At 56.5% G+C, this 27,005-nt stretch overlaps 2 protein-coding genes and 1 long non-coding RNA gene across 12 annotated transcripts in view; 2 read left to right on the top strand and 1 right to left on the bottom strand.

The window, feature by feature from the left end:
• The window catches only part of ELP4 (elongator acetyltransferase complex subunit 4), a 196,334-nt gene that overhangs the window by 24,414 nt on the left and 144,915 nt on the right, over positions 1-27,005 (bottom strand). The gene's annotated exons all lie outside the window — the stretch shown is intronic.
• LOC137857894 (uncharacterized) lies at positions 1,109-3,467 on the top strand. Its single transcript, XR_011097359.1, has 2 exons — positions 1,109-1,376; positions 2,394-3,467. It is a non-coding gene; the product is annotated as an uncharacterized lncRNA (long non-coding RNA).
• On the top strand, positions 7,553-25,327 carry PAX6 (paired box 6). Of its 9 annotated transcripts, none has more exons than XM_068685048.1 (13): positions 7,553-7,569; positions 11,081-11,157; positions 11,480-11,534; positions 14,151-14,281; positions 15,123-15,164; positions 15,258-15,272; positions 15,920-16,085; positions 19,827-19,985; positions 20,843-20,925; positions 21,207-21,357; positions 21,483-21,580; positions 23,350-23,500; positions 24,217-25,327. In XM_068685048.1, exons 3-13 carry the CDS (start codon positions 11,525-11,527, stop codon positions 24,300-24,302), a joined length of 1,092 nt encoding a protein of 363 aa, XP_068541149.1. In that variant the 5' UTR covers positions 7,553-7,569; positions 11,081-11,157; positions 11,480-11,524; the 3' UTR covers positions 24,303-25,327. The 9 variants fall into 9 exon arrangements, with proteins under 9 accessions (XP_068541149.1, XP_068541148.1, XP_068541144.1 ...); XM_068685047.1 differs by having other exon boundaries at positions 21,465-21,580; XM_068685043.1 differs by having other exon boundaries at positions 15,258-15,473.

The following is a 27,005-nucleotide window of genomic DNA, read 5'->3' as shown; positions in this document are numbered from 1 at the left end:
AGCAGTTTCTGGAGAGCGGCGCGTTGGAGAGCAGGGGAGGCAGCACCTGGCCCTGCTTTAGGAGCCATCTCCTTTTATTGACAGCCAGATAAGCAGGCGGGAGCCGTGGTGTTTCCAACGCTTCCCTGGAGGACCCTGCCGGGTTGCAGGGAGCCGCGGCCCCTTAATGGCAGCGGCTCCAAACGCGCCGCGAAACCCTTTAAACCCCTTCCTGGAAGCGCCGCCGGGCCCCCGCCGCCGGGGCCGCCCCCCCGGGGCCGCCGCTACCTGCGGGCCCCGCCGGCGGCTCCGGGCCCGGCCCCGGGGGACAGCGGGGGGCGAGGGCTGCAGCCGGGGGACCCCGGCACGGGCTGGGGGCGAGCCCCGCGGCACCCCCTGCACCCCGCCGAGCCCTCGCCTCCCGGCCCCGTCAAGGGCCGCCGCTAATTCGCCTGGCAGCCCCCGCCTCGTCCCCGGCAGAAGGCAGGTTCATGAAACATTTAAGTACAGTTCAATAAAACTATCGGCTGGGGGCGGGGTGGGGGGGGTTCTTCGCTGATAAATTATTTACCCTGACAAGTGTGTGCAAATAATGGCCTCTCGCTGCCTCTCTAACGGGAGAGGCTGCGGGCGGGGAGCGCCGGCGGGGCCCGGCAGCCGGATGGGCCGCCCCGCTCCGCACCCGGGGCTATTCCCGGGAGGGGGGGGCTCGCAGGTACCGGGTCCCGTGCCCCCGGGGGGGCTGCGGGCGGACAGGCTGCGACCCGGGGGCTGCAGGGCCTGGCCGGGCATAGGGAGTTAGGGGGGTCCCAGCGCGCCCCCACGCAGCAGGGCCCGCTCGGACGGCTTTGGGCAGGGAGTTGCGAGGAGGGGAAAGCCACAGCGCGCCTTCAGTTTCGTCCCGGACCCTAGCAGCGCGCTGCCCGGGGAGAGCCGTCGGGGAGAGCAGCCAGGAGCCACCCGGGGCCGCCCCGAGGTGCGGGGCAGCCCCTCCGGAGGAACGGCGCCGTGAGGGGGCTCGGCGGTGCTGAGGGGCCAGGCACGGGCAGCCCGGACCCAGGCTGGGCCGCCCCGGGCCGCCCCGGGCCATGGGGGTGCCGCCGTCGGGGCAGGGCGCGGCGGGCGGGCGGCGGCCGTGCTCGCGTGGCCCCAAATGTCTCATTAGCTAACGAGTGGCCGCCGTGACGTCACCGGGGCGGCCCAGCCAATGGGGGAGGCGCTGCCGTGGGTATTAAGGGAAAGTTAGTGCAAAGGCGGCACCCCGCATGTACCGCCGGTGACACTTCAGCCGGGTGGCAGCTGCTTGGGTACGAACCCGCCACGGGACGGGACTGGGACGGGACGCGGCGGGCACCTCCTCCCAGCAGCCGGCCACTGGGCCCCGCGCATCCTGACAGGTAACAGCCCCCCCGCCCCACCCGCTGACCCGCAGCCGCCCCCTTTGCCCGACGGGGAGGGGGGGAATGGGGACCGCCGGCCGGGCCCCCCCCCTCCCCACACACAGCCCGGTACAACAGGTGGGGGGCGGAGGGGCAGATCTGGCAGGGGGGGCCCGGCCGCTGTCCGGTGGCGTCCAGAAAGGGGGCGCCCGGCGGTGCCCCCTCTTCCCAAACTTTCCCCGCGGGAGCAGGGGCTGCGGCGCAGCCCCCTCCCCTCCCCTCCCTTCCCTTCCCATCCCTTCCCTTCCCCGCCGCTCCCGGTGCCAGGCAGGTAGGAGCCGGCCGCCCCCGGTACCGCGCCCGTCGGGGGCCGCGTCCCAGCCGCGGGGGAGCGCCGGGGACTCGCCCGTCGCCCTGCTCGGAGCGGGGCGAAGCCCGGGAGGCGGCCGCCACCCCCCCAAGTCGGGCTTCGCTGCCCGGCCGCGGGTGCCTGCGCTACGCCAGGGCGTTAGTTGGGGAGAGGGAGAGCCCGGCAAGGTGGCTCTGCCTCCGAAATCACGCAAAACAAAAGAAGAGCGTAAAGCCTGAAACAGCGCTTACCTGTCCTCGGGCTTCTCCAAATATTCCTTAGGGTACGTTAGCGAGAACGCTCCCTGTGATGCTTCGCTATAATATACCGGTAAATGGACATTCTCCTTCAGTAATAAATCAAACACCATCTATCTCAGATCCTCCTCCCTAATTAGAGATGTTTATTGGAGATGGTGTTTATCCAGCTGTCATGCCGAGAAAAAGCTGTGACATAATTACCTCTGACCAGATAGTCTTTTATATGCATATCTCACTGACATATAAAGCAATCGGTCTGCATTAAAAATGACAAGATCAAATGTTGATTTTAGCCGATATAATAATATTTCTGGTCATTACATTAATTGAAACTCGACTTCCAGGCTCTCCGAATCACGAATCTTGCTATTTAAACTCCCCCTTTTTTTTTTATTTTTTTTTTTTTGAATGAATGAATGAATGAAGCGAGCAGCTCCGCCAAAGGGCTGGGCAGAGGGAAGCATAACCGTGCGAAGTTGCCGCGATAAATCAAACCTGCCAGCACAAAGCGAAACAGCCCCGCTGCCCCTCCGCCTAATCAGGCAGTTGACGCGGATCCGAGGAGTTTCTCCATCATTTCCTCGTGGTCCCCGCTTCGCCAAATTTAGGTTTCGCCGCTTATTCCGGAGGCCAGCAAAGCCCGGGCGAGGTGTGAACGAGGCAGCCCGGGATCCCCCCAGCACTCGCCTGATTTTTTCAGGCGTGCGAGCGCGATTCTGGTTCATTTGGTTTCGTGGCGTTGGCAGCTCCTGCGGCCCCATCTGTGTGTTTGGTAGCGAGGGGTGATAAGCTATGAATTGCTCTGTAATTGAAAATATATTTTTGGGAAAGGCTGGTTTTACAAATATCAAGGGTGTAGGCTTTTGATCCTTTCTGCTGCCTGTGTTCTCCAGTTGCTAATAAAACTCGCATTGAGCTCCTTAGTGGCTTGATTAACAGGCAGATTAACTGTTACTGGGGTTTTGAACAGCTTGTCCCAATCAATAGCATTTAAAAAGCCCGTCAGGATGCGCTAAGCTTTCACCCCCCCGGCCCCCCCCTTCTTTTCTGAAGGCTTTTCGAGCGACTCCGCTGGCCTGACACTTTGCACATATCTGTAATCAAAGGCTTCCCCGTACAGGAGCTCGTACTGCCAGCTTCAGAGCCAGCAGAGTGACTTCGGCGGGGTCCAGAAAGCCTTTTTTTAATCCCGGCACACAAAGCTGTGCCTGGCGCAAAAGCCCAACAGAAAAGAGGTTAAATCGATTCCAAACTTTTTGCGGCTCGTTTCTAAACTAGAAAAGCTCCACTTAACTCAGTGTCCTGCGCATTATAGGTTTCAAACACTGTCCCTACATATACAAATAGGCATTGAGTGTCCTGAAGGCAAAAGCATTGTAGTCTAAGACGTCAGGATTTGTGTATCTCTTCAGTTTTAGACCGAACTGGACAAGAGGACTTTAAGCATTTTTCTGGGTATTAAAAAAGGTAGTTTGCAGCCCAGATATTAATCCAACCAGACGATACCCGAGTCCCTAACTCAGCACTTTCCGCTTTCAACACCTAACAAAATACGAAAGGGAAGCAGCCGCTGCTGTTTAACACAAAATCAAAACTCAGGCAAGAGATCATGTAAAAAGGTGAAAATTATTTTAATTAGGAACAGTAATTATTAAAAAAAAAAAAAAAAAAAAGTGCCGCATATAATAGTTACTTACCTTTTTATATATATTTTTTACCCTTTTTGTTATGCCTTTTTAATTTTTTTTTCTTTGGGATTGTATTAGGAACAGAAAGGGAGAGGGGGAGAGAGAAAAGAGCTGTAGGAAATGCGAGTTGCAGGAACCTGGCGGGGATTTAGCAGCGCTGGGCGCGGTGCCTCGCTCCCGGCCGGGGCCCGGCGCTGCCCTCGCCGCGGGGAGCGGAGCGGGGCCGGGCCGGGCACCTCGCGGCGGGGCTGCTCCTGTCCGCAACCCGCACCGGGAGCGGAGCGGGGTTAGGAGCAGGAAATCAGCCCCTCGAGAAAAAGGGGAAAGGAGGGGGGAAGTGATGGGAAAAGAGAGAAAAGGGGGAAAAGGAGGGCGAGGCAGGCAGAGCCGTCCCGGAGGGCTAACCTCGGCAGGCGAGCGGTGCTAGGTGAGAGCAGGAAATTAAAAGAGGGAGAAAACAAACAAACAAACAAAAAAAGGGCGAGCGAGCCTTCTCTGCGGAGCGTCCAGGCACGGCCGTCTCTGCGGATCCCCTTCCCCCGGCTCGGGGCGCCGCTGCCGGCATTGCCCGAGGGCAGCCCCCGGGGGGGCGGCCCGGGGGGGCTCTCCCTGTGCCCGGCCTGGCCGCGGGGGCCGGGAGGGGGGGGAGCACCGGCACCGGCGGGGGGCTCGGAGCGGGGCCGCGCAATCCCCGCGGCGGGCGGAGGTAAAATGGCGCCGCGGGGCGGGATGGGGCCCGCCGGGCACCGGGGCCGCGACGGGGCCGCGACGGGGCGGGCGGCAGCGCGGAGCTGCGGGCAGGGACCCCCGCACGGCCCCGTCCCGCCCCGCCCGGCCCCGCCGCTTTTCTGCCTCCCAACTTTTGCTCGGGGCTCCCGCTCCGCCCGGCCGCCCCTCGCCGTCGCCCCCCGCTGCCCACCCCCGGCCGCCCCGCCGTGACGTCAGGCACTCACGCCCCCCTCCCTCCTCCTCCTTTTTATTTTTTTATTTTTTTTTTTTCGGCTCGGGGGGGCGTTCAAAAGTTTTTCTTTTGGGGAGGAGGCAGCACAAAGGCCGCTGCGCCCGAGGGGAAAATAGCAACAAGATTACGGCGTCTTTATTCCGGAGCCGAGGCGTAAGAAGGTGCTAATCCAGAGGATGGCTAATTGAGAGCTTGTAAAAATGATATTTGCCTGCAATTGCGGACAAAGTGATTTATTTATTTTTTTTTTTTTTTTTATCGCTTTCCTCACTTTAACGCCCCGTGGACGAGAGTAAAAAACCATAAAAGATAAAAAAAATAAAAATTGCTCGTTTGGTAGAGAGAGTGAGGAAAAAAAATATGTATATCCAGAACCAAGAATAACAAAAGCAGCCCCCGAGGACGCCACTGGCTTGTCCCCAGCAGAGGACTAGCTGCCAGCTCCCCAAGTCCCTTCGGAGCGCCCGAGAGCCGGGACACCTTACAAACACCGCTTTTTGGGGCCTGAGGGCTCTCCCTCCCCGGCGCCCCGGGAGCAGGGCTCGGCCACTTGGGGCGGTTTGGGGCAGGGGGAGGCGCAGAGCGGGGGCTGCCGGGGGCCCCTCGGGGCGCCCCACGTCGGGCTCCCGCCCCGCCTCGCCTCGCCTCACCTTCGGGGCGATCCCAAACGTTGCCGGGCGCCCGTCCCGCCGCCATACATATGCATGACTCGGGGGACATCACGCGGGGCCCCCCCGGCCCCTCCGAGCTGCAGCTGGGGCCGGGCCGGGGGCGCACGGCGGCGGCAGCCCCGGCCGGGCCCGGGCCCGCGGGCAGGGCCCGGTGGCTCCGCCGGCCCCGGGGTCCCCCCCGGGCCCCCTCCGGCCCGGCTCGGCCCCGTCGTGCCCGGGGCGGCGAGCGGCGGCCCCGCGCCGGCGGCCGTCGGGGGAAGGGGCGGCGAGCGGCGCGGAGGGCAGGCAGCAGCGAGTCTGTTAAGAGCCCATTTTGTGCTATCACGGAGCCGTGGCAGCTTCTCGGCGGGACCGGGGATGACAGTGCATGACGGCCGGGCAGCCCATTATCCCGCTCCTATTGAGGCGCCCTTTCACTCACATGCAAACTCCTTGGCAGAGTCGTTTGTCTCCTCATTGTACTTTATTTAAGAATGCAATGGTTGTCAGGGCTCTTATTCAATTTCAAGATACTTTATTGATGAGCTTTGACTTTTAGCACTTTTCACATGTCAAGAGAAGTCAAGTGTATGCGGCTACGACTTCATTTTATGCTTCGCGCGTTCATACTCGCCACTTTCCTCGGTGGCTCTTGGAATTTCTTTTTCCTGTCCCCTCTCCTTCTTCCCTTTCTCTCCCCCAGCCCCCCCCCCCGCGGTCCCCTCCCCCTCGTCCCCGCCCGGCTCGCCCCAGCCGCCGGGGACACCCCGAGCTCGGGCTGGTGCTCCCAGTGTAACCTCAAATGCGTGCGCGGAGGGGTTGCTTTGGAGTGTACTGAGGTGTGTCCTAATGGTCCGGCATTCAGCACACGCACTTGTGGTGTGTGGTCAGAGCGGAGAAGTCATTTACTGACTTTCCCCCCTCCGCCTCTGGCAGCCGGGGAAGGGGCTCCCCGGGCGCACAGAGGGGGGGGGCCGGGGGGAGCCCCTCGGGGGCGGCCGGGCTCGGGGCGCTGCCGCGACCCCCCCTCCTCCCGGCTGCTCTGCGGGGTCTTAAATAATAATAAAAATTAAAAAAAAAAAAAAAAAACGCACACAACAACGGCAGCCCTCAGTCAACAAACGGCACGTGGGAGAAGTTTGCGAGTGTTTAGTAAAGGACTCTTGAGGCCCTTCACAAGAGCCCTCAGCACACAATCCCGCCGCCTGTTTGCTCTGCTCTCCGCCGGCCGGGGCTGGGGGGGCTGCGGGCGGCCGCTGGCTCCGGGCGGCGCCCGCCCTACAAAGCGCCTGTCTCCCAAATATTTATGTCTTTACCATTTGAATGTTATTTTCCCCTTATCTCCATTGTCGGACGGCGGCTAACTGTTTAAATGCAAATTGACCTTTCCCCCCCCATCCCCCCCTTTCCCTCCGACCCCCTCCCGCCGGCCCCCCGGCCCCCTCCCCCAGCCCGACCTGGAAACGCGCCGCTCCCCTTCGCCGCTCCCCGCATTTTTGGGGGCCGGGGCCCTGCTCCGAGCTGCCGGGGGCGGCCCGGAGAGCTGAGCTGAGCCGAGCCGGGGCCGGGCCGAGCCGAGCCGAGCCGGGGCCGGGCGGTGGTGGCGGGGCCGGCCGGCGGCGGCGGAGCCCGGGCGGGCGGCGGGTGCGGGGCCGCGGGTGCGGCTGCGGAGCCGGGTGCGGAGCAGGGGCCGGGGCCGGGAGCCGGGAGCCGGGCCCAGGGCCCTGCTATTCAAACGGCTGGGCCAATTGAGCCGTGCCGGGCGCGGGGCGGCCAATGGGCGGCGGGGAGGCGATGGCGTCGCTTTGCATAAAGCAATATTTTGTGTGGGAGCGAGCGGAGTATTTGCATGTGCGGAGTGATTAGTGGGTTTGAAAAGCGAGCCCCGGCTCAGCCTCATTTCCCGCTCTGGTTAAGGCGCAGGGAGGAAGTGTTTTGCTGGAAGATGATGACAGAGGTCAGGCTTTGCTAATGGGCCAGTGAAGAGCAGTGGAGGCGAGGCAGAGAGCAAGGCACACATACATTAATACACTTGAACCATCACCAATCAGCATAGGTGTGCTCTGTCTCTCTCTCCCCACTTCACTCACACACTCTTTTATCTCTCGCTCTCCAGTCACTGACAGCCCATTTTATTGTCAATCTCTGTCTCCTTCCCAGGAATCCAAGATCACACAACCAGCAGCTTCACTGGAGAAAAACTATTTTGCTGGCAACTCTTTTTAAAGCGCCATCATTTCCAATCAGTGCGCTCTTAAACTATTGACAGGAGCTTTGACAACAAGACAGGATGCCTCATAAAGGTGAGTCCGCTCATTTCTTCTCCCGGCTTCTCCTTCTCGCATTTTAATATTTAGGCAGGGCTCTCGCTCTCTCCTGCGCTCTCTCTCTCGGATCCCCATTTGCATTCCGGAGAGCTTCCCAGGGAACTTTCCAGCCCAGGAGCTCACAAACTTTCTGCTTTCACACGAGCCCGTGTCCTCTGGAAAAGCTAAAGCATCCGACCGGGAAACCGGTGCGAACCCTCGCAGCAGCCCAGCAGCAGCAGCAGTTCCCACGTAGCACTTGCCGGGCAGGGAGACCACAGGCGCCGGTGTGTGTGTGTGTGCGCGCCGCCGCTGCTACCGGCACCCCCGCTCGCAGGCACGGGAGGGGCGGCGGGGCCGGGCCGTGCTGTGCTGTGCTGTGCCGGGCCGTACCGGGCCGTACCGGGCCGTGCTGTGCCGGGCCGGGCCGCGGGGCCCTGTGCCGCCCCCGCCGCGAGGAAGGAGGGAGGGAGGCGAGGACGGGAGCGGAGCGGAGCGGAGGCTCCGGGTGCCCGGGGGCGGCCCCGGCGGCCGCTTTGTGCTGCGGGGCTCGGCCGGGGAAGGGGAGCCGGCAGCCGGGAGGACGGGGCGAAGCGGCGAGGAGGGAGAGGAGGAGGCAAAGGGCGGCCGGGAAAGTCACCTCCTAGGCCAAGTGAGCTCGCAGGCGCGCTGCGCGGGGCGCTGAGCGGAGCCGAGGGGCTGTCAGCTCCCATCAGCAGCCCCGCATCTCCCCGGCTCGGCCCCGGGGCCGGCGGCTGCCCCGGCCCCAAGGCAGCACCGCCCGAGCGCAGCCCCGTCCTCCGCGGCGGCTCCCGGCCGCGGCCGGGCTCTGGGGGCCTTTGGGAAGCGCTGTGGATCGGATCCATCCATCCGTCCTTTTTTTTTTTTTTTTTTTTTTTTTTTTCTCAAAAAAAGCTTTCTCGTTCACTCCTGTCACTGCCCCGTAACCCCACGGGGTACCCACGGGCCTGAGAGCCCGCGCTATAGCAAGTTTTTTTTTTTTTTTTTTTTTTTCCTCCAAGAAGTTGCAAACTCCTCGCCGTGCAAAAAGCAGCTTCGCTCCCCCTGACGCGCAACAGTAAACTTGGTTCTTTTCCCCTCGCAAGTGCAATTGGAAAATCTGGATTTGAATTTAACCTTGCGATGCCTCGTACGGAGCTGGTAAATCGAGACGCGGGGCAGGAATAATTTCTGGAAAGTTTAAAAACAAAGTTTCCCGAACGATTAAATGCACCTGGCAGATGCTGTTTTGGAAAACGACCACACCATCCTAGAGACGAAAAGTGACGGCATTTTCTCCGTCTTAGGGACATAAAATAATAAAAGTGGCCCTTGACAATAAATGTTTATAGCCGGTGACCTCTACCAACTCCTGATCGCAAACCGATTCGTTTTTATCCTTTTCTCATTTGCCCCGAGAACAGGAAACTTTGCCACCTGAACGCCTAATTGTGTGTGTTTTCACCGGGAGAGGCAGAGGGGGAAAGAAAAAAAAAAAAAAAAAAAAAAAAAAAACCTAGATCAGATTATATCCAGATTTTCAGATTACAAAACGAGCGGCGGATTAGGCCTGGCCTAATGGTGGAGCTGGCTGCCTCGGACACGGCACGCTGCCTCCCAGGCGCTGCCCTCCCGCACCGCCCCGCACCGCTCCGCGCTGCCTCCCGGCCGGCCACGGCTCCCCGGCTGCGGGTGCCCGGCGCTGGCGCTGCGCCGGCTCGAGTGGGGGGCGAGTTTGGGAGCACAACGTCCTGCCCCGCACCTCCTCTTACCTTGCTGAAGGACTCGGCTAGGCTCGGCCTGCACTGTGAAACGTTCCCGGCCGCGTTTGGGGGGTTGGTTTGTGTCGTGGCGTGCTTTTTGCCCCTTCTCCCCAATCCCCCCGGTGCCGTGGCCGAGGTAGGTGCTGGCAGGGCTTTGGCTGGGAGCGCAGCCGCGGCTTTCCGCCTGCCTTCCCCGGCCCCGCAGGCCCCAGGGTTATGAGTTGCGCGTTAAATACGCGAGGAAATGCTGCCCGGAGAAGTGGGGTTGCCGTTCGGTGTGTGTCGGTGCAGACGTGTTCGGTGTATTAAAGGGATGGCTTCCCGTTCGGTTCAGCCAGAGGAGATACTGCCACGTCTCCATTGAAGTACAGTGTAGCTCGCTCTGCTGCTAATCAGGTAGTTCTCCAAAGAGCAGTAAATATTTACCAGCTAAAGTCTTCATGCTGCGAGAAAGTACTTGTTTGATGTTTATTTTTATGGATTTAAGATTACTAAAAGCTACTTAATAAATTATACCGTGGCTAGTCCTGAATGGGGAAACGTGCCTCTTTGAATTCTCCATCATATGCAGGAAGAGTAAAATTAATATTCATTATAGGCGCAAAAGAAAGAGAATGAGTATTTTTAGGCTAAAAAAAAGGGAGAGAAAATGAAGGCTGCGACTATTTCATTATTTTACCTCCTTTTTTTTTAGCAACCCCCTTGAATGGGCTCTTTATTGTAATTGTCCCTCCCCAATTGAGCACCCCACTGAGCTGTTGTATCTTTTTACAACCCCTAACAACTCGCACCAGTAACACAATTACCGCCAGATATTTATAACGAGAAATTACTTTTCCATTTTCACCCGCGACGATTTCAAATAAATACATGGGGACGCATAAATAAATAAATAAGTGGCCCGGGGTGGGGGGGGTGGGGGAGAGGGAGGGAAGGTGGCGAGAGGAGGAGAGAGGGAGTAAGGGAAGGAGGGGGGCAGAGGGGAAAAGAAAAAAAAAAAAAAAAAAAAAGGGCGATTGGGACTGTCCAGGCGCTGGGTCAAGGCAGGCACTAATGAAGGGAGAAGGGGCTTGTTTCTCTGCTCTTTGTAAGTTGGAGGGTTGTTGGTCCGTTTAGTTGGGAAGCTGCGCGGCCGGTTAAGGAGCCTGGGTTTCTGCACTCGGGGTTTGGGTAGAGGAGCAGAATGGAGGCCATTGTTCGCTTTCTGTAGGCTTTGTTTAACAGTTCTCACCCCCTCCTGTTCTTACTTTTTAAAGCAGTGAGGCGAGGTAGACAGCGTGTGTCACAGTACAGTGAAAAAGGGGAAGATCTAAAGACCAAAAAAGAAGTTAATCACGAGACGTGGAGTTTGGGGGAGAGAAAGTTGCTAGTGCCGCGGGGAGAGACAAATAAATAAATCGAAGAAATTCCCGGAGGTAAAAAAATGGAGCCCCGCTGCCAGCGCACAGGGCAGCCGGCGGAGCGGCAAGTGCGCGCAGGGCCCGCGCAGCGCCCGCCCTGCTGCGCCCCTCTGCTCTGCTCTGCTCTGCTCTGCTCTGCTCTGCCCTGCTCTCCTTTCCTTTTCTCTCCTCTCCTCTCCTCTGTTCTCCTCCCGGGCTGCGGGAGCGGCGGGGCCGGCCCCGTCCCATCCTCGGCCCCGACCCCGTCCCCGTGCTGTCCCGTCCCGCGGCGGGGCGCGCAGTGTCGCGGCGCACCTTCCCCGCGTCGCTCCGCACTTTTAATGTACTTCTTTTGCTTTGTCCTAGAGGGAAGACTTTAACTAGTGACACGCAGATGTGTGAGTCCCTAAATTGTATGAGAGGACAGTCCACCCCGCTCTCAGGCAAGTTTAAAAACCTGACTTCGGACTCTCTTTGTGCTTGCTGTTGCTCCAGTTAATGCACCACCTCAGCGAAGGGCATTACCGACGAGGCAATACGCCACCTGCATGCAATTAAAGCCAGAAACCACTCGGCGCTTTGCTTTTCTTAAATTTTTGCCTGTGTAGGGATATACGCGCGTAGTTCTGCCTCGAGGCGCAAAAGCCCCCGAAACCTTAAACTAATTGGGGAAGGCGTCTAAGGATAACAAAGTACGCCCGGGAGATGTTAGCTTAACCCTGTGCACTGCCTCCCCCTGATTAACGCCTATTTTATTGCTGATAGACTGCTATAGGCGAGCCCCGTGGGATACTGCTCTCTCAGCCCACCATGCAGAACAGTAAGTGACTCCGCGCCCCTTCGCGGCCGCGGAGGGCAGGCGGGGCGGCCGCGGGCGCGCAGCAGCGGGTAGGGGAGGCGGCCCCGCCGCTGGGGAGCGGGGGCTCCGCCGCTGGGGCTCGGTAGCTCCGCGCCGCCCGCCCCGTCGGGGCGCGGAGGCCGGGCCGGGAGCGCGGCGGCGGCTCCAGGGCCGCGGGGTTGGCCGGGGTCGGGGCCCGGGCCCGTTGCCCACCTGCCCCGCACCGGGAGCCCCCCCGTGCTAGGTGCGACGCCCCGCCGCCTCCCGGTTGCGCCGGTGCCCTTCGCGGATCCGTGTTGGTTCGCCGTGCCCTTTTGTTGTCGCTGCTGGGGCTGGAGACCTGGGCGGCGGGCCTGCGCGCATCGGCGGTGGCGGAGGGGGTTTCTCGGAGCGGAGAGCGCTCAGACAACGCGCCAGGGCGCTGCCCCCGCTCCGGCCGACGGGGCTGCGGGGGAAGCCGGTGGGGTGCGAGAACCGGCGGCCGAGGTGCCAGCGGGGCAGGCCCCAGGCGCCCCGGGATGCGCATCTTCCGCGGGGTGCGCCCCGCAGTGCGGCGGGAATGCGTGACCCCGCCGGAGCGATCTTGCGGGGTGGCGCATCCCCGCCGCGCTCCGCTGCATGAGATGCGCGTTTCTTGCGCGCATCGCGGCGGGGGGAGCGCAGGCGGCCTTGCGCGGGCCTTGCGCGGGGCGTTCAGCCCCCAGCCGCTGCGGCTGCGGGCCGCGGAGCTGTGCGGGACCTTCCCCAAGCGCTCTGCCGGCAGCGTGCGCGGCTGCGGGCCCCCTTCGTGCCCTGCCCGGCCGGCGGCGAGCCGGCCCCCGCCGGGAGGCCTCTCGGGGGCTCGGGGGAGCCCCCAGCGGGGTGGGCTCGGGGCTGCGTGCGCCCGAGAGGGGCTCGGCCCCGGCGGGCCAGGCGGCGGCACCTGCGGGCGGCGGCGGCGGCTGGCCTTGGCCGCGGCGTGCCGGGGGTGTATGGTAATGGGGATGCCTTCACTCGGCCGTGCGGGATCGCCACTGCAAAACGTAGAAAAGATATCATTCGGGTGAAGCCTTTATTTTGTTTAAAGGTCGCGGCGGGCTCTTCAGGCTTTGTGTTAATAACTCCTGGGTGTATATGGTGCAGAGCATCCAAATTGACACCATATGTTTTCCTATTAGATGACTAGCAATAGAATACAAGGCGCATAATCATTGCCACTGGGCGAGATCTACACCGCTCTCCAGGGAAATTATATAATGATTAAGGCTTAACCTTTTAAGCGAAACTTTGATTTCGCTTTCTCCGCTGCCATTTTTTACGGTGGCGAGCGTCCCCCTGCAAACCGGCCACGGCGCTGCTGTGCCGCCCGGCCCTGCGCGCCTGCTCCCCGCCCGGGAGGGGGCCGGGGGGAGCCGCCGAGCCCCCGGGCCCCGGCCCTCCCCGCCCCCGGGCCGCCGCCCCCCGCGGGCCCGGCCCGGCCCGTCCGACGGGGCGCACGGCGGCACCGCCGGGCGCGGGCGGGGAGGGGAGGCAGGAGGAGGAGGAGAGGAGGAGGAGGAGAGGAGGAGGAGGAGGAGGAGGAGGCGCGCCTCTCTCCCCGCGGCCGCCAAGGGATGCGGAGCCGCCGCCCGTGCTGCCGGGCCGGGGCGGCCGGACGGTAAATGACCCAGGCCGGGTGTCACTTCGAATCCATTGCGCGGGGAGCGCGCCCCCTCGGTCGTGTCCGCGCAGAGCCCCTGGCTACCTTAAACCGCAGCCTCCCTCGGAGGGAAAGCGAGTAGAGTTCAATCTAGTCTGAGTGATATCCAAATGCGGACAGAAAGGGTCGTTTTATCATGCTACTATTTGTCGTGACGATGCAATTTTCAAAAGCAGAGTACTGTCATAAAGTGACACGCCTGCCACAAGTGCTCCAACTGATCTTTTCAATTAGCCTTCCATGCATGATCCGGGGCGACTTCCGCCTATTTCCAGAAATTAAGCTCAAACTTGACGTGCAGCTAGTTTTATTTTAAAGACAAATGTCAGAGAGGCTCATCATATTTTCCCCCTCTTCTATATTTGGAGCTTATTTATTGCTAAGAAGCCTGGGCTCTTGGAGTCAATTTATCAGGAGGCTCCAAAGAGAGGAGAGCGGAGCGAGCGTAGCGCAGAGCTTCTCCAGGGAGACTTCCTCCAAAGCCTGGAGCTTCAGGTTGGGCATTTTCGAGGCAGCTCTTCGTTTGCTTTTGGCGAGGCGAGCTGCGTTTGTGCGGATGCAGAGAGGCTTTTTTTTTTTTTTCTTTCTTTCTTTTCTTTTTTTTTTTTTCTTTTTTTTTCCTCCTTTTCCTGGCGGGGGGTGGGAAAACCAAAACCAAGCGAGCCAGCGAACCGACCCGACCCGCTCCAGCAGCAGCACGTCCCGGGCTTTTTGTCCGGGCTTCGGGGGGTTCTCCGCGGGTTTTGCCGACGGGGAGCGCAGGCTCGGGGAGCGCGGCTGTCGGGCGGCGGCGGGGGCGGCGGGGCGAGGACGGCGGCGGGCGGAGCGCGGGGGCGCGGAGCGGTGCGGAGCGGAGCGGGCGCGCTCCCCGGGGGCTCCGGGAGCGGAGGGTGCTATGGTGGGCGCTGTGCTTCCCGCAGGTCACAGCGGCGTGAACCAGCTCGGCGGGGTGTTCGTCAACGGGAGGCCGCTGCCCGACTCCACGCGGCAGAAGATCGTGGAACTCGCGCACAGCGGAGCGCGGCCCTGCGACATCTCCCGAATCCTGCAGGTGAAGGCGGCGGCGCCCCCGCTCCTCCCGCTGCCCCCTCGGCAGCGCCCGGCCGCCGCTGGCCGCGCTCCCCGCCGGCCCCCACACCCACCCACGTTCCAGCCTAATAAAGCGTCCAGCTGCCCACCTCCGCTGCCGCTGCGGCTAGACCTCGCCGTGCATATCTGTATCTCTGTATGCCTTTTGAAATACCTCTTAAAAACCTTTTGATTTATATTTATATATATATTTTTTCCCGCCTGGTGATGACCCGCACTCTTGTTACAGTTAGCTCGCTGTAAGCAACCGAATTGTACGGCTCGGCAGGATTTCGGTTCCTCTCCTCCCCCTTCCCCCTATATTCCCCCTATATTTACTTATGATTTTGTAAGATCTGTATGCATTTGGCGTGGCTTACTGCTTTCTTATTTTTCCTTTTTTTTTTTTTTTTTTTTTTTTACATTTTTTTTTTTAAAAACACCATCAAAAAACAACCCTCGAAGCCACCCTGTTTTAGCCCAGAATCTGTCTTTACAGACACTAACGCGATCTGGCGCAGCTCAGGGGTACATTGTAAATGTAGGTCTCGATAACCCCTCACTCACCCCGTCCCCCGCAAGTACTGTCTGAGGACGATGGAGACTAGTCTGGCATAGCTATTGTTCGGATTTAAGGCATATTTTAAGATTAGTACTAAAGGAATTACGTTTTGACCAGATTTTTTTTTCTTCCAAATGTTTTTAAAGTAGCACTTTTGTAGAGGGTAGGGCCACAAATGTAATTTTTTTTTTTTTTAAGAAAAAAAAAAAAAGACTCTCTAAGTAAGTTCTCATACCATTTAAGGTATATTTTTGTGTTATAGACCCATGCAGATGCAAAAGTCCAAGTGCTGGACAATCAAAACGTAAGCTTGTCATTGTTTAATGCATACTTAAACAATTTTATTTTTGTCTTGAAATTATTAATAATGTGATTTTCTGTCCGCTTCCCTATCCAGGTGTCGAATGGATGTGTGAGTAAAATTTTGGGCAGGTATTACGAAACTGGCTCCATCAGACCCAGGGCAATCGGAGGTAGTAAACCGAGAGTAGCGACTCCAGAAGTTGTAAGCAAAATAGCGCAGTATAAACGAGAGTGCCCCTCCATCTTTGCGTGGGAGATTCGAGACAGATTACTATCAGAGGGGGTCTGTACCAACGATAATATACCCAGTGTAAGTTCATGAAAAAAACCTTCCTGTGTGCTGTGTACAATGCTGGGTAGCTGTAGCGAGCCTCTGCTTCCTTTGTTTTGATATCAGCTGAGAGGATAGCAGGTTCACATCATTTGCATGTGGCAGGGTCAGACGCATTTTTTCATACAGAATCTGACAAATGCCTTTAAGGAGGGGAGAAAAAAAAAAAAAAAAAAAAGCAACAACAACAAAAAACCGCGGTCACCCCTGCGCCTGGCGCCTCAGGACTGCGAGCATCAGTGGAAGCCATCACTCTGCTTTTGCAGGGCTGGGGCCGGGGCTTTTTTCGCTCGGTCCGTCCGTCCGTCCGTCCGTCTGTCCGCAGCTCCGGCGGCCGCGGCGCGGAGGAGCGCGGGGGCTGCGCGGGTGGCTCGGGGGGAGCGCGCTACCGCCCTACCATTGCCTTTCTGTCCTCTGCCTTGCAGGTGTCGTCGATAAACAGAGTCCTACGCAACCTGGCTAGCGAAAAGCAACAGATGGGTGCCGACGGGATGTACGACAAGCTAAGGATGCTGAACGGGCAGACGGGGACCTGGGGCACCCGGCCCGGCTGGTACCCCGGCACCTCGGTACCCGGGCAGCCCGCCCAAGGTAAGGCAGCGCCCGGCCTGGCGCGGCTCGGCTCGGTTCGTTTCGGCCTCGGTTCCCCTCCTGGGCTCCTCTCCCGGTCCCCCGGCCGCCCGCTGCGCTCCGCAGGCAGCCCTCTGCCGGGGGCACCCGGCGCTTGTGGGGACCCGTGGGGACCGTGGGGACCGTGGGCAGGAGGTGCCGCCCAAGCCGGCTCCGTGCTCCCCGGCCGGCACCGGAGCCTGGCGGGCCGGCAGAGCGGTGGCTGTCTCCGTCGGGCTGATTGTGGTTCCTCCTCAATGGGCCCGGAACAACTTGGTAAATATAGGAAACTGTTTATCCTGAAGATTAATAGGTATTTGTTGTAGGAATGACAAGGGGATAATATGAAGGATAATGGGATGTTACGTTACATACTTAAGATGGTTAATGGCTTCTTTTTGAATACGGGCTCTGTTGCGGCTCGGCTCTCCCCGGCTGTGGTCATTCCTTTAGAAGAGGTGTCTATATACAACAACCTGCTTTTTGTTTTCATCCCGCAAGGAAAAAAAAATCAGTAACAGTGTGCGGAGTATCTGGTACAAAGAATGTTTCTGTCACACGCAAGAATTTGTTATGGGAACAATTCTGTCGCTATGTAATTGCTCATTAGAGATCGTTTTGTTTCTCATTAAGGCGACATGAATAAGCGTCTAGTTGAAGGAGACAGCTGTAGAAATGTTCCACAGGAGACCTCTGGACACGATATGGCACCGCTTGCCAATTAGACATGTCAGTTTTAAGAGAAGAAAACAATCTATGAAGGACACTAGAAAGATAGAGCGGAGCCCCCTGTCCCCCCCCCGCCCCCACTTTTTTTTTTTTTTTTAATTATTATTATTATTTTTTTCCCCCGTTTCGGCCCGGGGTCCCCCCGCGGAGCAGGGCCAGCTCCGGCCGGCAGCCGCCTCGCCCGGCCCCGCTCCCTCGGCCCCACCTGGCCCGGCCGGGCCCCCCCGCGCCCAGCCCCGGAGCCCCGGAGCCCGTCCAGCCGCCCCCTTTCCCTCTGCCGCCCTTCCCCCGGCGGGTGCGGAGCCCTGCGAGGTCTCCGCGGGGCAGCGCGGTCCCGGGGAGGGGGTCCGGGACCCCCTCAGACCCCCCCCGAGAGCCCCCAAAATCGGCGAGGCGCAGCCGGGGCTGGCGAGAGAGAGGGGGCGGGCAGGCACTTAAGGCGCCCGGCCCGCCAAATTAAAATTAATAAAATGGGTTTCGTCTGGAATATTCATGCTCCCTCTAATGCTTTTCCCTCGCAGGGGTATGTTGCTGGATTTTAAGAGTCCATTACTCAAAAAGCATAAGGCGAGGTTAGGTCTCAGAGGGGTACAAATATGGTCTCAATCTGATAAACGCCATGCAGCAGTGAATAAAATAATGGATACACGAGGGCTGACAGAACAAAAAGAGACATCTCTATCCAGGAGAAATTCTCCAGTGATTTAGTGGTTTTAGGGATCACTGAGACACTGTTTCTTATCTTTTTTTTTTTTCTTTCCTCCCTCTCTTATAAGACTAAAGCCTTCTATAGGATTTAGACACTTTCTCTTTCAACAGATGCTACAATGTTTTGATCCCAGCTCTATAGCTGAGAGGTGCCGCAATTGGTTTGCTATCTTTTTTTGCTTGTTTTCCGCCTCACTGATTAAGACACTAAGAAACTAAGGAATGATTTTATTTCCCAGCGTCTTTTTTTTTTTTTTTTTTTTTTTTTTTTTTCTTCCAGGAAACAAATCCTATACCCAGCGTCAGATGGTCTGGCTATAGGATAATAGGGACGGACATTCACTCGCTTTCTTACGGATTAGGTCTGGAAGGTGGAACAGCCCTATTGAGATCGCTCCTTTTAGGGGCTTCTTTAAAAAAACCTGCCCCCCCCCCAAAAAAAAAAAGAAAAAAAAGAAAACAAGGGAAAAAAAAAAGAAAAAGAGGGGCTTTTAGGGAGACATCTTAATAGCGGGATCAGGGTTTTAGGGCCACTTTGCGACCAGGTGAAATCCTCAGAGCCCGTTCGCGTGGGGAGCGCACCGGGAGGGGGCTGCCCGGCTCCCCGGGAAAGGGGGCTCGGGGCGGCCGTGCTCGGGGCGAGCCCCGACGGCGCGGGGGGCAGCGGCCGTCCCCTGCGCCCCCGGCCGCCCCCTCGCCCCCCGCGCAGCGCCCCGCGGCCCGGCGCGGACAGTGATGGATGAGGCCGGTGGCGGAGGTTACGCGGAGGCCCCCGCCCCGGGCGGCCGCGGCCCCCGGCGCTGCCACCAGCGCTTGGCAGGGCGGCTGCCCCGCCGCGACGGCGCTCCCCGGGCCCGGCGGCTTTGTGTGCCCCTGAAAGGCAGCCCCCGGCTATTCACCCGCCGCCGGCCGCCTCAATGGGGCTGCGGCCGCCCATATGGTGACCACTGCCGCTGAATCCCTGTGTTTAAATGGGGGAGAAAGTTCGGGTTTTAAAACATTTCAAAGTGGTTGAAAGGGTCCCACCAGATCCTGTCACAATTCCCCCCGAGCTTTGAAGGCCGGGGCCATTGTTAGCCGATTATAAATGATATTACTTTAAAGTTGATTTCCCACAATATTTAAAGGATGTAGCGGGAGTGTTGCTATTTATTTTTGGCGTAACTTTTCAAGGGAATTAGCATAAGTAGCCCATGCGCCCCTCGCTCCGGCTCCCCTTTTATGCCACATCAAAACGCCTTGGAAAAGGCGCCGTGAAAGGAGCCGGGGGAGCTCCTTTAGGGACGGCGACTTCGCCGCTCCTCGGCGAGCGGCCGGCGGGGCCCCGGGCAGCGCTGCGCGCCCACCCCGCGCAGGATGCGCGCAAGCCCTGCGCGCCCCGCGGCAGCCGGCGCAGGGAAGCGGCGGCGATGCCCCGGGGAGAGGCGCGGCGCCGAGCGCCCTTGCCAAGCGCTCAGCTGCAGGGGAGCGTGTTCAGCCCGCGAGCGAACTCGCTCCCGTTTCTTTTAAAATTACATGTTAAAATTTTAAAAGAAATCTTACTTTTCTCTGGTGCAACACATTACAAAGAATGGACAGTCCTTTTATCTAAATATAAAATTCCATTTTCAGCAATTATAGCCTGTTCTTGGTGATGATATAATTACAGCTGTGCTCAGTAATAGGTGTCAAGGCAATGCACACTCATACAATAGTTGAATAAAACTGCAGAACAATGCAGGCACTTCTAAATTCACAACCTTTAAAATGAAATTGACTGTGCAGAATTCAAATAAAAACTGGATAAATATTTTTTAAAAAAGATTACAAGCTTGGTTTGGTTTCTTAATAGCATTTTCTGCAAACCTATCAACATCTAATTGATTAGATAGGAATTACTGATTATAGATAATCTGAAATACTGAACATCACTATTTTAAATATAGCAATAGGTAAATAAATTCAGCAGGCAGAGGAGACTGCCACGGCACTTCGGCAGCAATTCGGATAAAGCTTCACTTTCAGGGGAAGGGATTTTTCCGCAGGTTTTATTCCAGAGGAAAAATGACACGAAGTTTAGACCAGGCGATTGCAATACTTCATCTCTAATGTTTACGATAGCACTGGAAAATGAAACGTTCCCGTGTTACCTGTGTCGTTAGTGCGGTATCACTTTGATACCCGAGATGGTTTTAAGAAAGGGTGTCGGCAAACGTGGCCGAACTTGTCCCCGCTTGCATTATTTCTCCGATAGTAACCTTAAAACAGGGGCACGGGCATTTCAGTTTCCTTCTCTCCTTTCCGCAGACGGCTGTCCGCAGCAGGAGGGAGGAGGGGAGAACACGAACTCCATCAGCTCCAATGGGGAAGATTCAGATGAGGCCCAGATGAGACTTCAGCTGAAAAGAAAGCTGCAGAGAAATAGGACATCCTTTACCCAAGAGCAAATCGAAGCCCTTGAGAAAGGTGGGTGACATTTGCCTGTGACTGAAGCAGGAGAGAAAAGCAAAATGTGCCCCGGCTACAGTAAGAGCTAAACAGAAGCGTGGCATTTACGTGCCTTATACGGACGTGTGATAAGATATGAAGATATTATACAATAGGGTGTTAAGATACATGTTTAGATCTTAAATCCGTGGCTCCCTCCGTGCTATTTTATTCATCATGCTCGCTGCGGTATGCGAGGAGAAGCTGTAGAAAGGTTTTCAAAGGGAAGGTTGTGGGGCACAGCTCCCATCTCAGAACCAGTGCTGCATCCTGGGCTGCTCTCTTGTCCCTGCCTGGGCGTGGGGACAAACCTCCTCCCGCCGATGGTGCCCGTGGCTCCAGCAGGGCGAGGGCCAGGCAGCCAGTGCTGGCAGCAGTGCTCGATGCCGGCCCCTCATTTCTGTCTGTCCCCGGCGCTGCTGCTGCCCGGGGCTGGCAGCGGGTGCCCTTTTCCCTGACCCTGCCTGGGTGCACCCTCCTGCGACCCAGTGCGGCTCTCTGTCCTGATTTTCTGCTGCTATTCAGCCATGTGCCACTTCGCTTCTCGGTGACGGGGTCAGAGCTGCCTCGGGGACCCCCTCAGCAGGGGCAGAAGCCCCATACCCTGCTCGGCACTTCTCAGGAGAGGCCAGCATTGCGCCCAGCCCTGCCCGTCCCCCAGTAGGCAAGGTGTCCTGCCCAGCACACGCACGCAGGTGGGAGGGGAGGCTCAGCTTCGCTCTTGCAGCAGCGTTTCTTACAGGCTCCGAGAGCACCGGCAGTGCCAGCACAGTTGTGACTCGACCAGCAGCTGCGTTAAATCTTTACGGCTCATGCAACAATATTTTCCTCTGCAGAATTTGAGAGGACCCACTACCCTGATGTGTTTGCAAGAGAGAGACTAGCTGCTAAAATAGACCTGCCTGAAGCAAGAATACAGGTACAGAGTTGCTGTGTAATTATCGCTATTATTGTTCTTGTTATTACCATTACGGTTTCTTATGACTGGCTGCTCAAAGCACAGGGCTGCCACTGTTTACAGTCGGGTATTTGGCCATCTCCTCCTTCAGGAAAATAACAGCACATGGGGTTTGCTTTAGGAAGCTGCTTTGTGACAGGGCGAGGCAGCCTTGTACCAGCGCTGCCTTGGGGTACCTGGAGGAGCCCACGAGCCCCTCACCTTGTCGGCTCACTCATGCCTACAAAATGCTGTGCTTCCAGGTGTGGTTTTCTAACAGAAGGGCCAAATGGAGAAGGGAAGAGAAGCTGAGGAACCAGCGAAGACAAGCCAGCAACACTCCCAGCCACATTCCCATCAGCAGTAGTTTCAGCACAAGCGTTTACCAGCCGATCCCGCAGCCAACCACCCCCGGTAATGCAGTGAATCCACCCTCTCGGGACAGTCAGACTCTGGGACTGTGTCGCCGTGCGTCATGTGCTTGAACTAATGTCTTCATCTATCTGTCTATTCTATTATAGTTTCCTCTTTCACATCAGGTTCCATGTTGGGCAGGACGGACACGGCGCTCACAAACACGTACAGCGCGCTGCCGCCCATGCCCAGCTTCACCATGGCCAACAACCTGCCTATGCAAGTGAGTCCGGCACGGCCGTGCCCGCGCTCGGGGGGCTCCTGCCTGCTGGGGCAGGTGGGAATGAGGGGGTTCCTCCTCCGCGGTGTTTTATGCAGGTTATGAGCCCAAAACACGCCGCGGGGAAACCAGCACCAAAAACAGATGCCCTCTTTTGGAGGCAGCACAAGGGAGAGGGCGCTGAGAGCAACGGTGCTCGGATGAGCCCCTCTGCAGGATCCAGAAAGAGAGAAGTCCTCAGAATTGCGAGGCGACAGATCTGGTGTGAAAAAAAAACAAAAAACCTTATGGGGCAAAAAACCCCGCCCCACGGTTAACCCATGGAGCGCGGTGGTGCGGTGTGGGGACCGCCGCCTGCGTGTGCTGCCGGAGGGACGCGGTCCTCCCGCTTAGGTGCTGCAGTGGCGGCGCGTTAGGAACACCTGAGAGAGGGGAGGATGTGATTAGCATCAGTGGTTATGCTAGCTAAGCCAGAATTGCAAGAGCTGTCAATCCTCATGCCTGAAAGCATTAGCTGATCACCAGCTGGGTTAGGAAGAAATCTATTCCTTTGGGGTCTGTTTCTATAGACCTTTCAGATGCAAAATTCCTCCTTTTTTAATGGTGGGGTTGGCCTAGGAAGGTGCTGGCCAATTACGGGAGTTTTGCAGCTTTGTCTGAAGCACACAGCATTGACCACTGCTGGAGACAGGCGAGCCGATTAGAGAGCCTGACTCCTTCGCTGCGGCAATTACCATGTTACTAATTGCTGAACCAAAATTAACCAAATAAAGTTAGAGTCTCTCAAGTTCAGGGAAAGGAATCGCGTTGGTTAAGTTGTTATTCCGCGATACTGGAGGCCGGCAGCGTGGCTCCCGGCGGGCTGGGAACGGATGACAAAGGATCAAAGGGCTGACCTGGGGGGGGCTCTGGGCAGAGCTGCAGCCCCCGACGCACGCGGCCGGGCAGCGACTGCAGTGCCCGAGCCCCCGGCAGCTCCCGTGGCCATGGCCGCGTGATGACCACGTCGGGGCAGGGGGCTTGGTGTTGGACTGCCAGCATCCCCCCCTGCAGGGGTGCAGCTAGAGCAGTTCAACCCCCCGGTGTTTACATATTTCGTGGTGGGGCCGTTGGGATTTCTGTAGCTGGGGCACATCGGGCTGTGCAGGCGGAGGAAATGCGTGCAGGCATGTCGGGGTCCCCTTCTCGTGCCACATCGCCTGGGTTTGCTGTGCCCTGATGGTGCTGCCCCAGCTCTGCCAGCTCCCCTGGCACCCGCTGCCTGTGCTGCCCCCAGCTCAGGGTGTTTTGGGGCTGGGGGTTTGGGTCAGTGGGGATGCTGGGCCACCTGGGGCACCTTGTGCAACTGGCCCTGAGTTTCAGTTCTACCACCCGCAGTGTTTAGCTGCAGCAGTAAAGGTGAGGCAGGGCGCTAGCCCTGTGCCGTCTGGGGCTGCAAGTAGCACGGGCCCTCCTTCCTCTGCACACGTAGGAAGAAGGCTCCGGTCCCTTGGCTTAGATACATAACACCTTATTTAGCATCCACATGTAGCGACCGGCCCTCTGAGCCTATCTGACCATCCGTATCATCTCTGTAGAGCAAGGAGCTGTGGGAAAGGGCTTGTCTGCGAGTAGGGTTTTACGTGTGGGCACCCAAGTTTGAGAACCCGCAGCTCATTCTGACTTGCGTGGAGGAAAATGCCTGCCCGTGCCACCCGCTGGCCAGGAGCTTAATTATCATGGCTTTGTGCCTTGGTGGATGCTTAACGCTCTTCTGTCCTTTGCTGCCGCAGCCCCCGGTACCCAGCCAGACCTCCTCCTACTCTTGCATGCTGCCCACCAGCCCCTCGGTGAACGGCCGGAGCTATGACACCTACACCCCCCCGCACATGCAGACACACATGAACAGCCAGCCGATGGGCACCTCTGGCACCACTTCCACAGGTGAGTGGCACCAGGGGGGGGTCTCGCAAGCCTTGGCCGCAGGTTCGGCAGCTCAGCAAGCCGGTGCCCAGGCTGCCAGGGAAGGGTAGAGGGGAGACGGCAGGTTAATGGACATCCCAATAGCTGGAGGGTGAAAAGCTCCTTGTCGAGGCCCCAGTCCTGCACAGCCCTCAGGGCATGCCTGGACCCTAGCACTGTACAGCAGCATTTGCTGTGAAATATCAGCGCAGCCATGCATGCCGTGAGGTTAAATGCACGTGAAAGCGTTTGCGGGGCTGAGCATGTTTCTACCGTGTCTGTGTCAGAGGCTGTTTTTTGCTAAGGGTCTGAAGTTATCTAAGAGGCGGGTAACCTGTAGAAATACTGACCTGTGCTAAGAAGGCACAATAGGGTAATAAAGGGTAAGCGTCAGCATAACCGGGAGCAAGCTAGGCACATTTGAGAAAATGGAAATGCTCAGTGTATTTTGGGCCGAATTCCCAACTGATACAAATGAGCTGAGGCTCTGCCATTTATCCCGACGCGTGACAGTTTATTCATAACAACAACTCAGTCAGACGTGCACAGGTTTTTAAAATAGAGCCCCCGGCATCCCCGACCTGATTCTGCAGGTTGGTAGGCGGCGAGGTTTCATACTCATAAATCTGAAACAGGAGAGCAAAAATTGTGCTATGTATAGAAAGACTAAAATATCCATTTTCCCACTCAATTTTCAGGTCTCATTTCCCCTGGAGTGTCAGTTCCAGTTCAAGTTCCTGGCAGTGAACCTGATATGTCTCAATACTGGCCAAGATTACAGTAAAACATGTGTTAATTCTGTAAATGACTATATGGACAACAGTTGGATGTTCAGCAGTATTTTCTAAAGGAAGAATGGCTCTCAGAGTACTTCTGTACTGCAACTGTGCCCTATGCTGTAACACATGGAAAAGACTTTAACATGGACCTTTGTACACTGAAGGCATTATATCGGTTGGAACAAATCTTCATTTTGGTATCCAAACTTTTATTCATTTTGGTGTATTATTTGTAAATGGCCATTTGTATGTTATAATGAAAAAAAAAAAAAGAACAATGTAGACTGGATGGATGTTTGATCTGTGTTGGTCATGAAGTTGTTTTAAGAAAAAAAAAAAAAGAAAAGGAAAAAAAAAAAAAGAAGCCATGATCAACAAGCTTTGCCACGAATTTAAGAGTTTTATCAAGATATATCGAATACTTCTACCAATCTGTTCATAGATTATGGATTGATGTTCCAAGTTTGTATCATTCCATTGCATATAACTAAACCTGGAACAATACGCACTAGATTTATGTAAGAAAAATATCTGTTGGTATTTCCAAAGGTTGTTAATGGACGAAGCTATGTGCAAACAAGGGTTAAGAGAGAACTTCGATGAAGAAAAGACTTTGATAGATAAAAGGTAGATTGTGTCTTCGATATAATCCAATTTGTTTTATGTCGAAATGTAAGTATTTGTCTTCCCTAGAAATCTCCCAGAATGATTTCTATAATAAAGTTAATTTCATTTATATTTGACAAGAATATTCTATAGATGTTTTATACACATTTTCATGCATCATACGTTTCTTTTTGGTCGGCAAAAGTTAATTGTTCTTAGATATAGTTGTACTACTGTTCACAGTCCAATCATTTTTGTGCATCTAGAATTCATTCCTAATCAATTAAAAGTGCTTGCAAGAGTTTTAAACTTAAGTGTTTTGAAGTTGTTCACAACTACATATCAGAATTAACCATTGTTGATTGTAAAAACCATGCCAAAGCCTTTGTATTTCCTTTATTATACTATTTTCTTTTTAACCTTATAGTGTGATGTTGCAAATTTTGTTACTGTGTTAGGTTACCCTTACTGAGTTTTATTTTGAGTTTATTTTCCGTTTGCAGTAAGGAGGGTTCTCACGAGCCGTCTTTATAGACCTTCAGCACTTCCACCAGCCTGTAATTTGGGCTAACAAAAAGAAGATAGGTTCACGTCTCTAATTGCAGTTAGGGAGCAGGAGGAGGCTGTTTATTTAGCCCAGGTTTCTGGGGATGCTCTAAATGAACTCCAGAGACGAGCAGGATTTCCAGCGGGGACTTTGAATTGTGCCAGGCTGTGTTGGTGAAGGGATACACGTGCGCCTATCTGCTGTATATGTGACGTCCGTAGGGACACGTATGTGCACAAATATACGCTCCCGCCTTCTAGAAATGGTTTTTGTTAGGATGTTTAAGAAAAAAACAGCTGTGTTTTTAACAAGCTCTTTGGGAGAGTGAATACCATCCCTTTATATCGCCACACAGCACAATCTTAGTGTAATTTTCCATTGAACTTGTAACCTGGTTAATACCTCAATGCGCTTTGTGTGAGGGTTGTTAGTGTGGGCGTGGGTGGAGAGCTGCATGTCAAGGAATAATGAGAGAAGACAAATCAACAGGCAGCAACAATGCGAGCTGGGACTGGCTAGTGAAAGCTGGAGGCCTTTAGTCACTGGCAGGAAAGCCAAACATTCCCGGACCCTGAGCCTGGCTCATTGTGGTGCTGCTGGCGCTGGCCACGCTGCGGTGAAAAACGGATCTTGCGCCTGAAAAGCCAGAGTGCGGGGAGCACTGAGTCAAAGCACGGGTGTCACAAACGGCCTTTGTAACGCGGAGATGCTATCTGGGCTGGTTATGCTTTCCCTTCTGCTCACCCCAGCATATTTGGAGCTGCAGATAACGCCTCGCTGCAAACCAGGAGCAGCAAAGTTGCGGTGCCGAGGTAATCGCTGCCTGCAGACAGGGTCAAATGCACGTAAACACCGAGTCCTTTAGGGACAAAGAGCAGCTCCATTCGATGCATGATACGACAGTTAATAACAGCGAGAGCTCGAAGCAAGCAAAATGTGCAAAAACATCAGATTAAAATATTTCATTTTAATTGATACTGGTCAGTTGTAAGTATATTCATTATACCAATCTTAAACAGCTTTAATTACCTAGAAGCCACCCAATTGAAAATATTAATTTTTGCAGGGAAATTGTTTTTATTTACATACATATTTATCAGGCACACACACATGCATTGTGCATTTGTGAGCTAGGGCTAGACCGCATTAAACACCGTAGCAAGCAGGTCCCTTCTCGCATGGCTAAACTCATCTTGGGAACAATTCCTCGGAGGCACAAACCCGGCCTTTACACACCCACGTGGCGTCCTGGCCTCCACGCACGTAGCTGGCTGCCTCTAGGCCAGCTCCTGGGGGACGAGTCCCGGTGCCTGCAGCAGGCCAGCAGTGGCAGTGGGTGCTGCGGGGTGGGCAGGGCAGCCCCCGTCCCGCTCCCCTCAGGCTCCCCGGCTGCCTGGCCTCAGCCGCCAGCCCTCGGACCCCTCTGCAGCCTCCTCGGGGGACGCAGGGCTGGGTTGTGCTGCGTGGACACAGCATGAAGAGGTTGTGTGTGCGGATGAGGCTTGAGCTTATTGAGGTCGGTGGGGAAAGCCATGGCTGGTCGCACATCGGGGAG

Source organism: Anas acuta, chromosome 5 (assembly GCF_963932015.1).
Source record: "Anas acuta chromosome 5, bAnaAcu1.1, whole genome shotgun sequence".
Classification (NCBI taxonomy): Eukaryota; Metazoa; Chordata; class Aves; order Anseriformes; family Anatidae; genus Anas; species Anas acuta.
The sequence above is the reverse complement of the archived record's forward strand: the minus strand, read 5'-3'. Positions and strand labels throughout refer to the sequence as shown.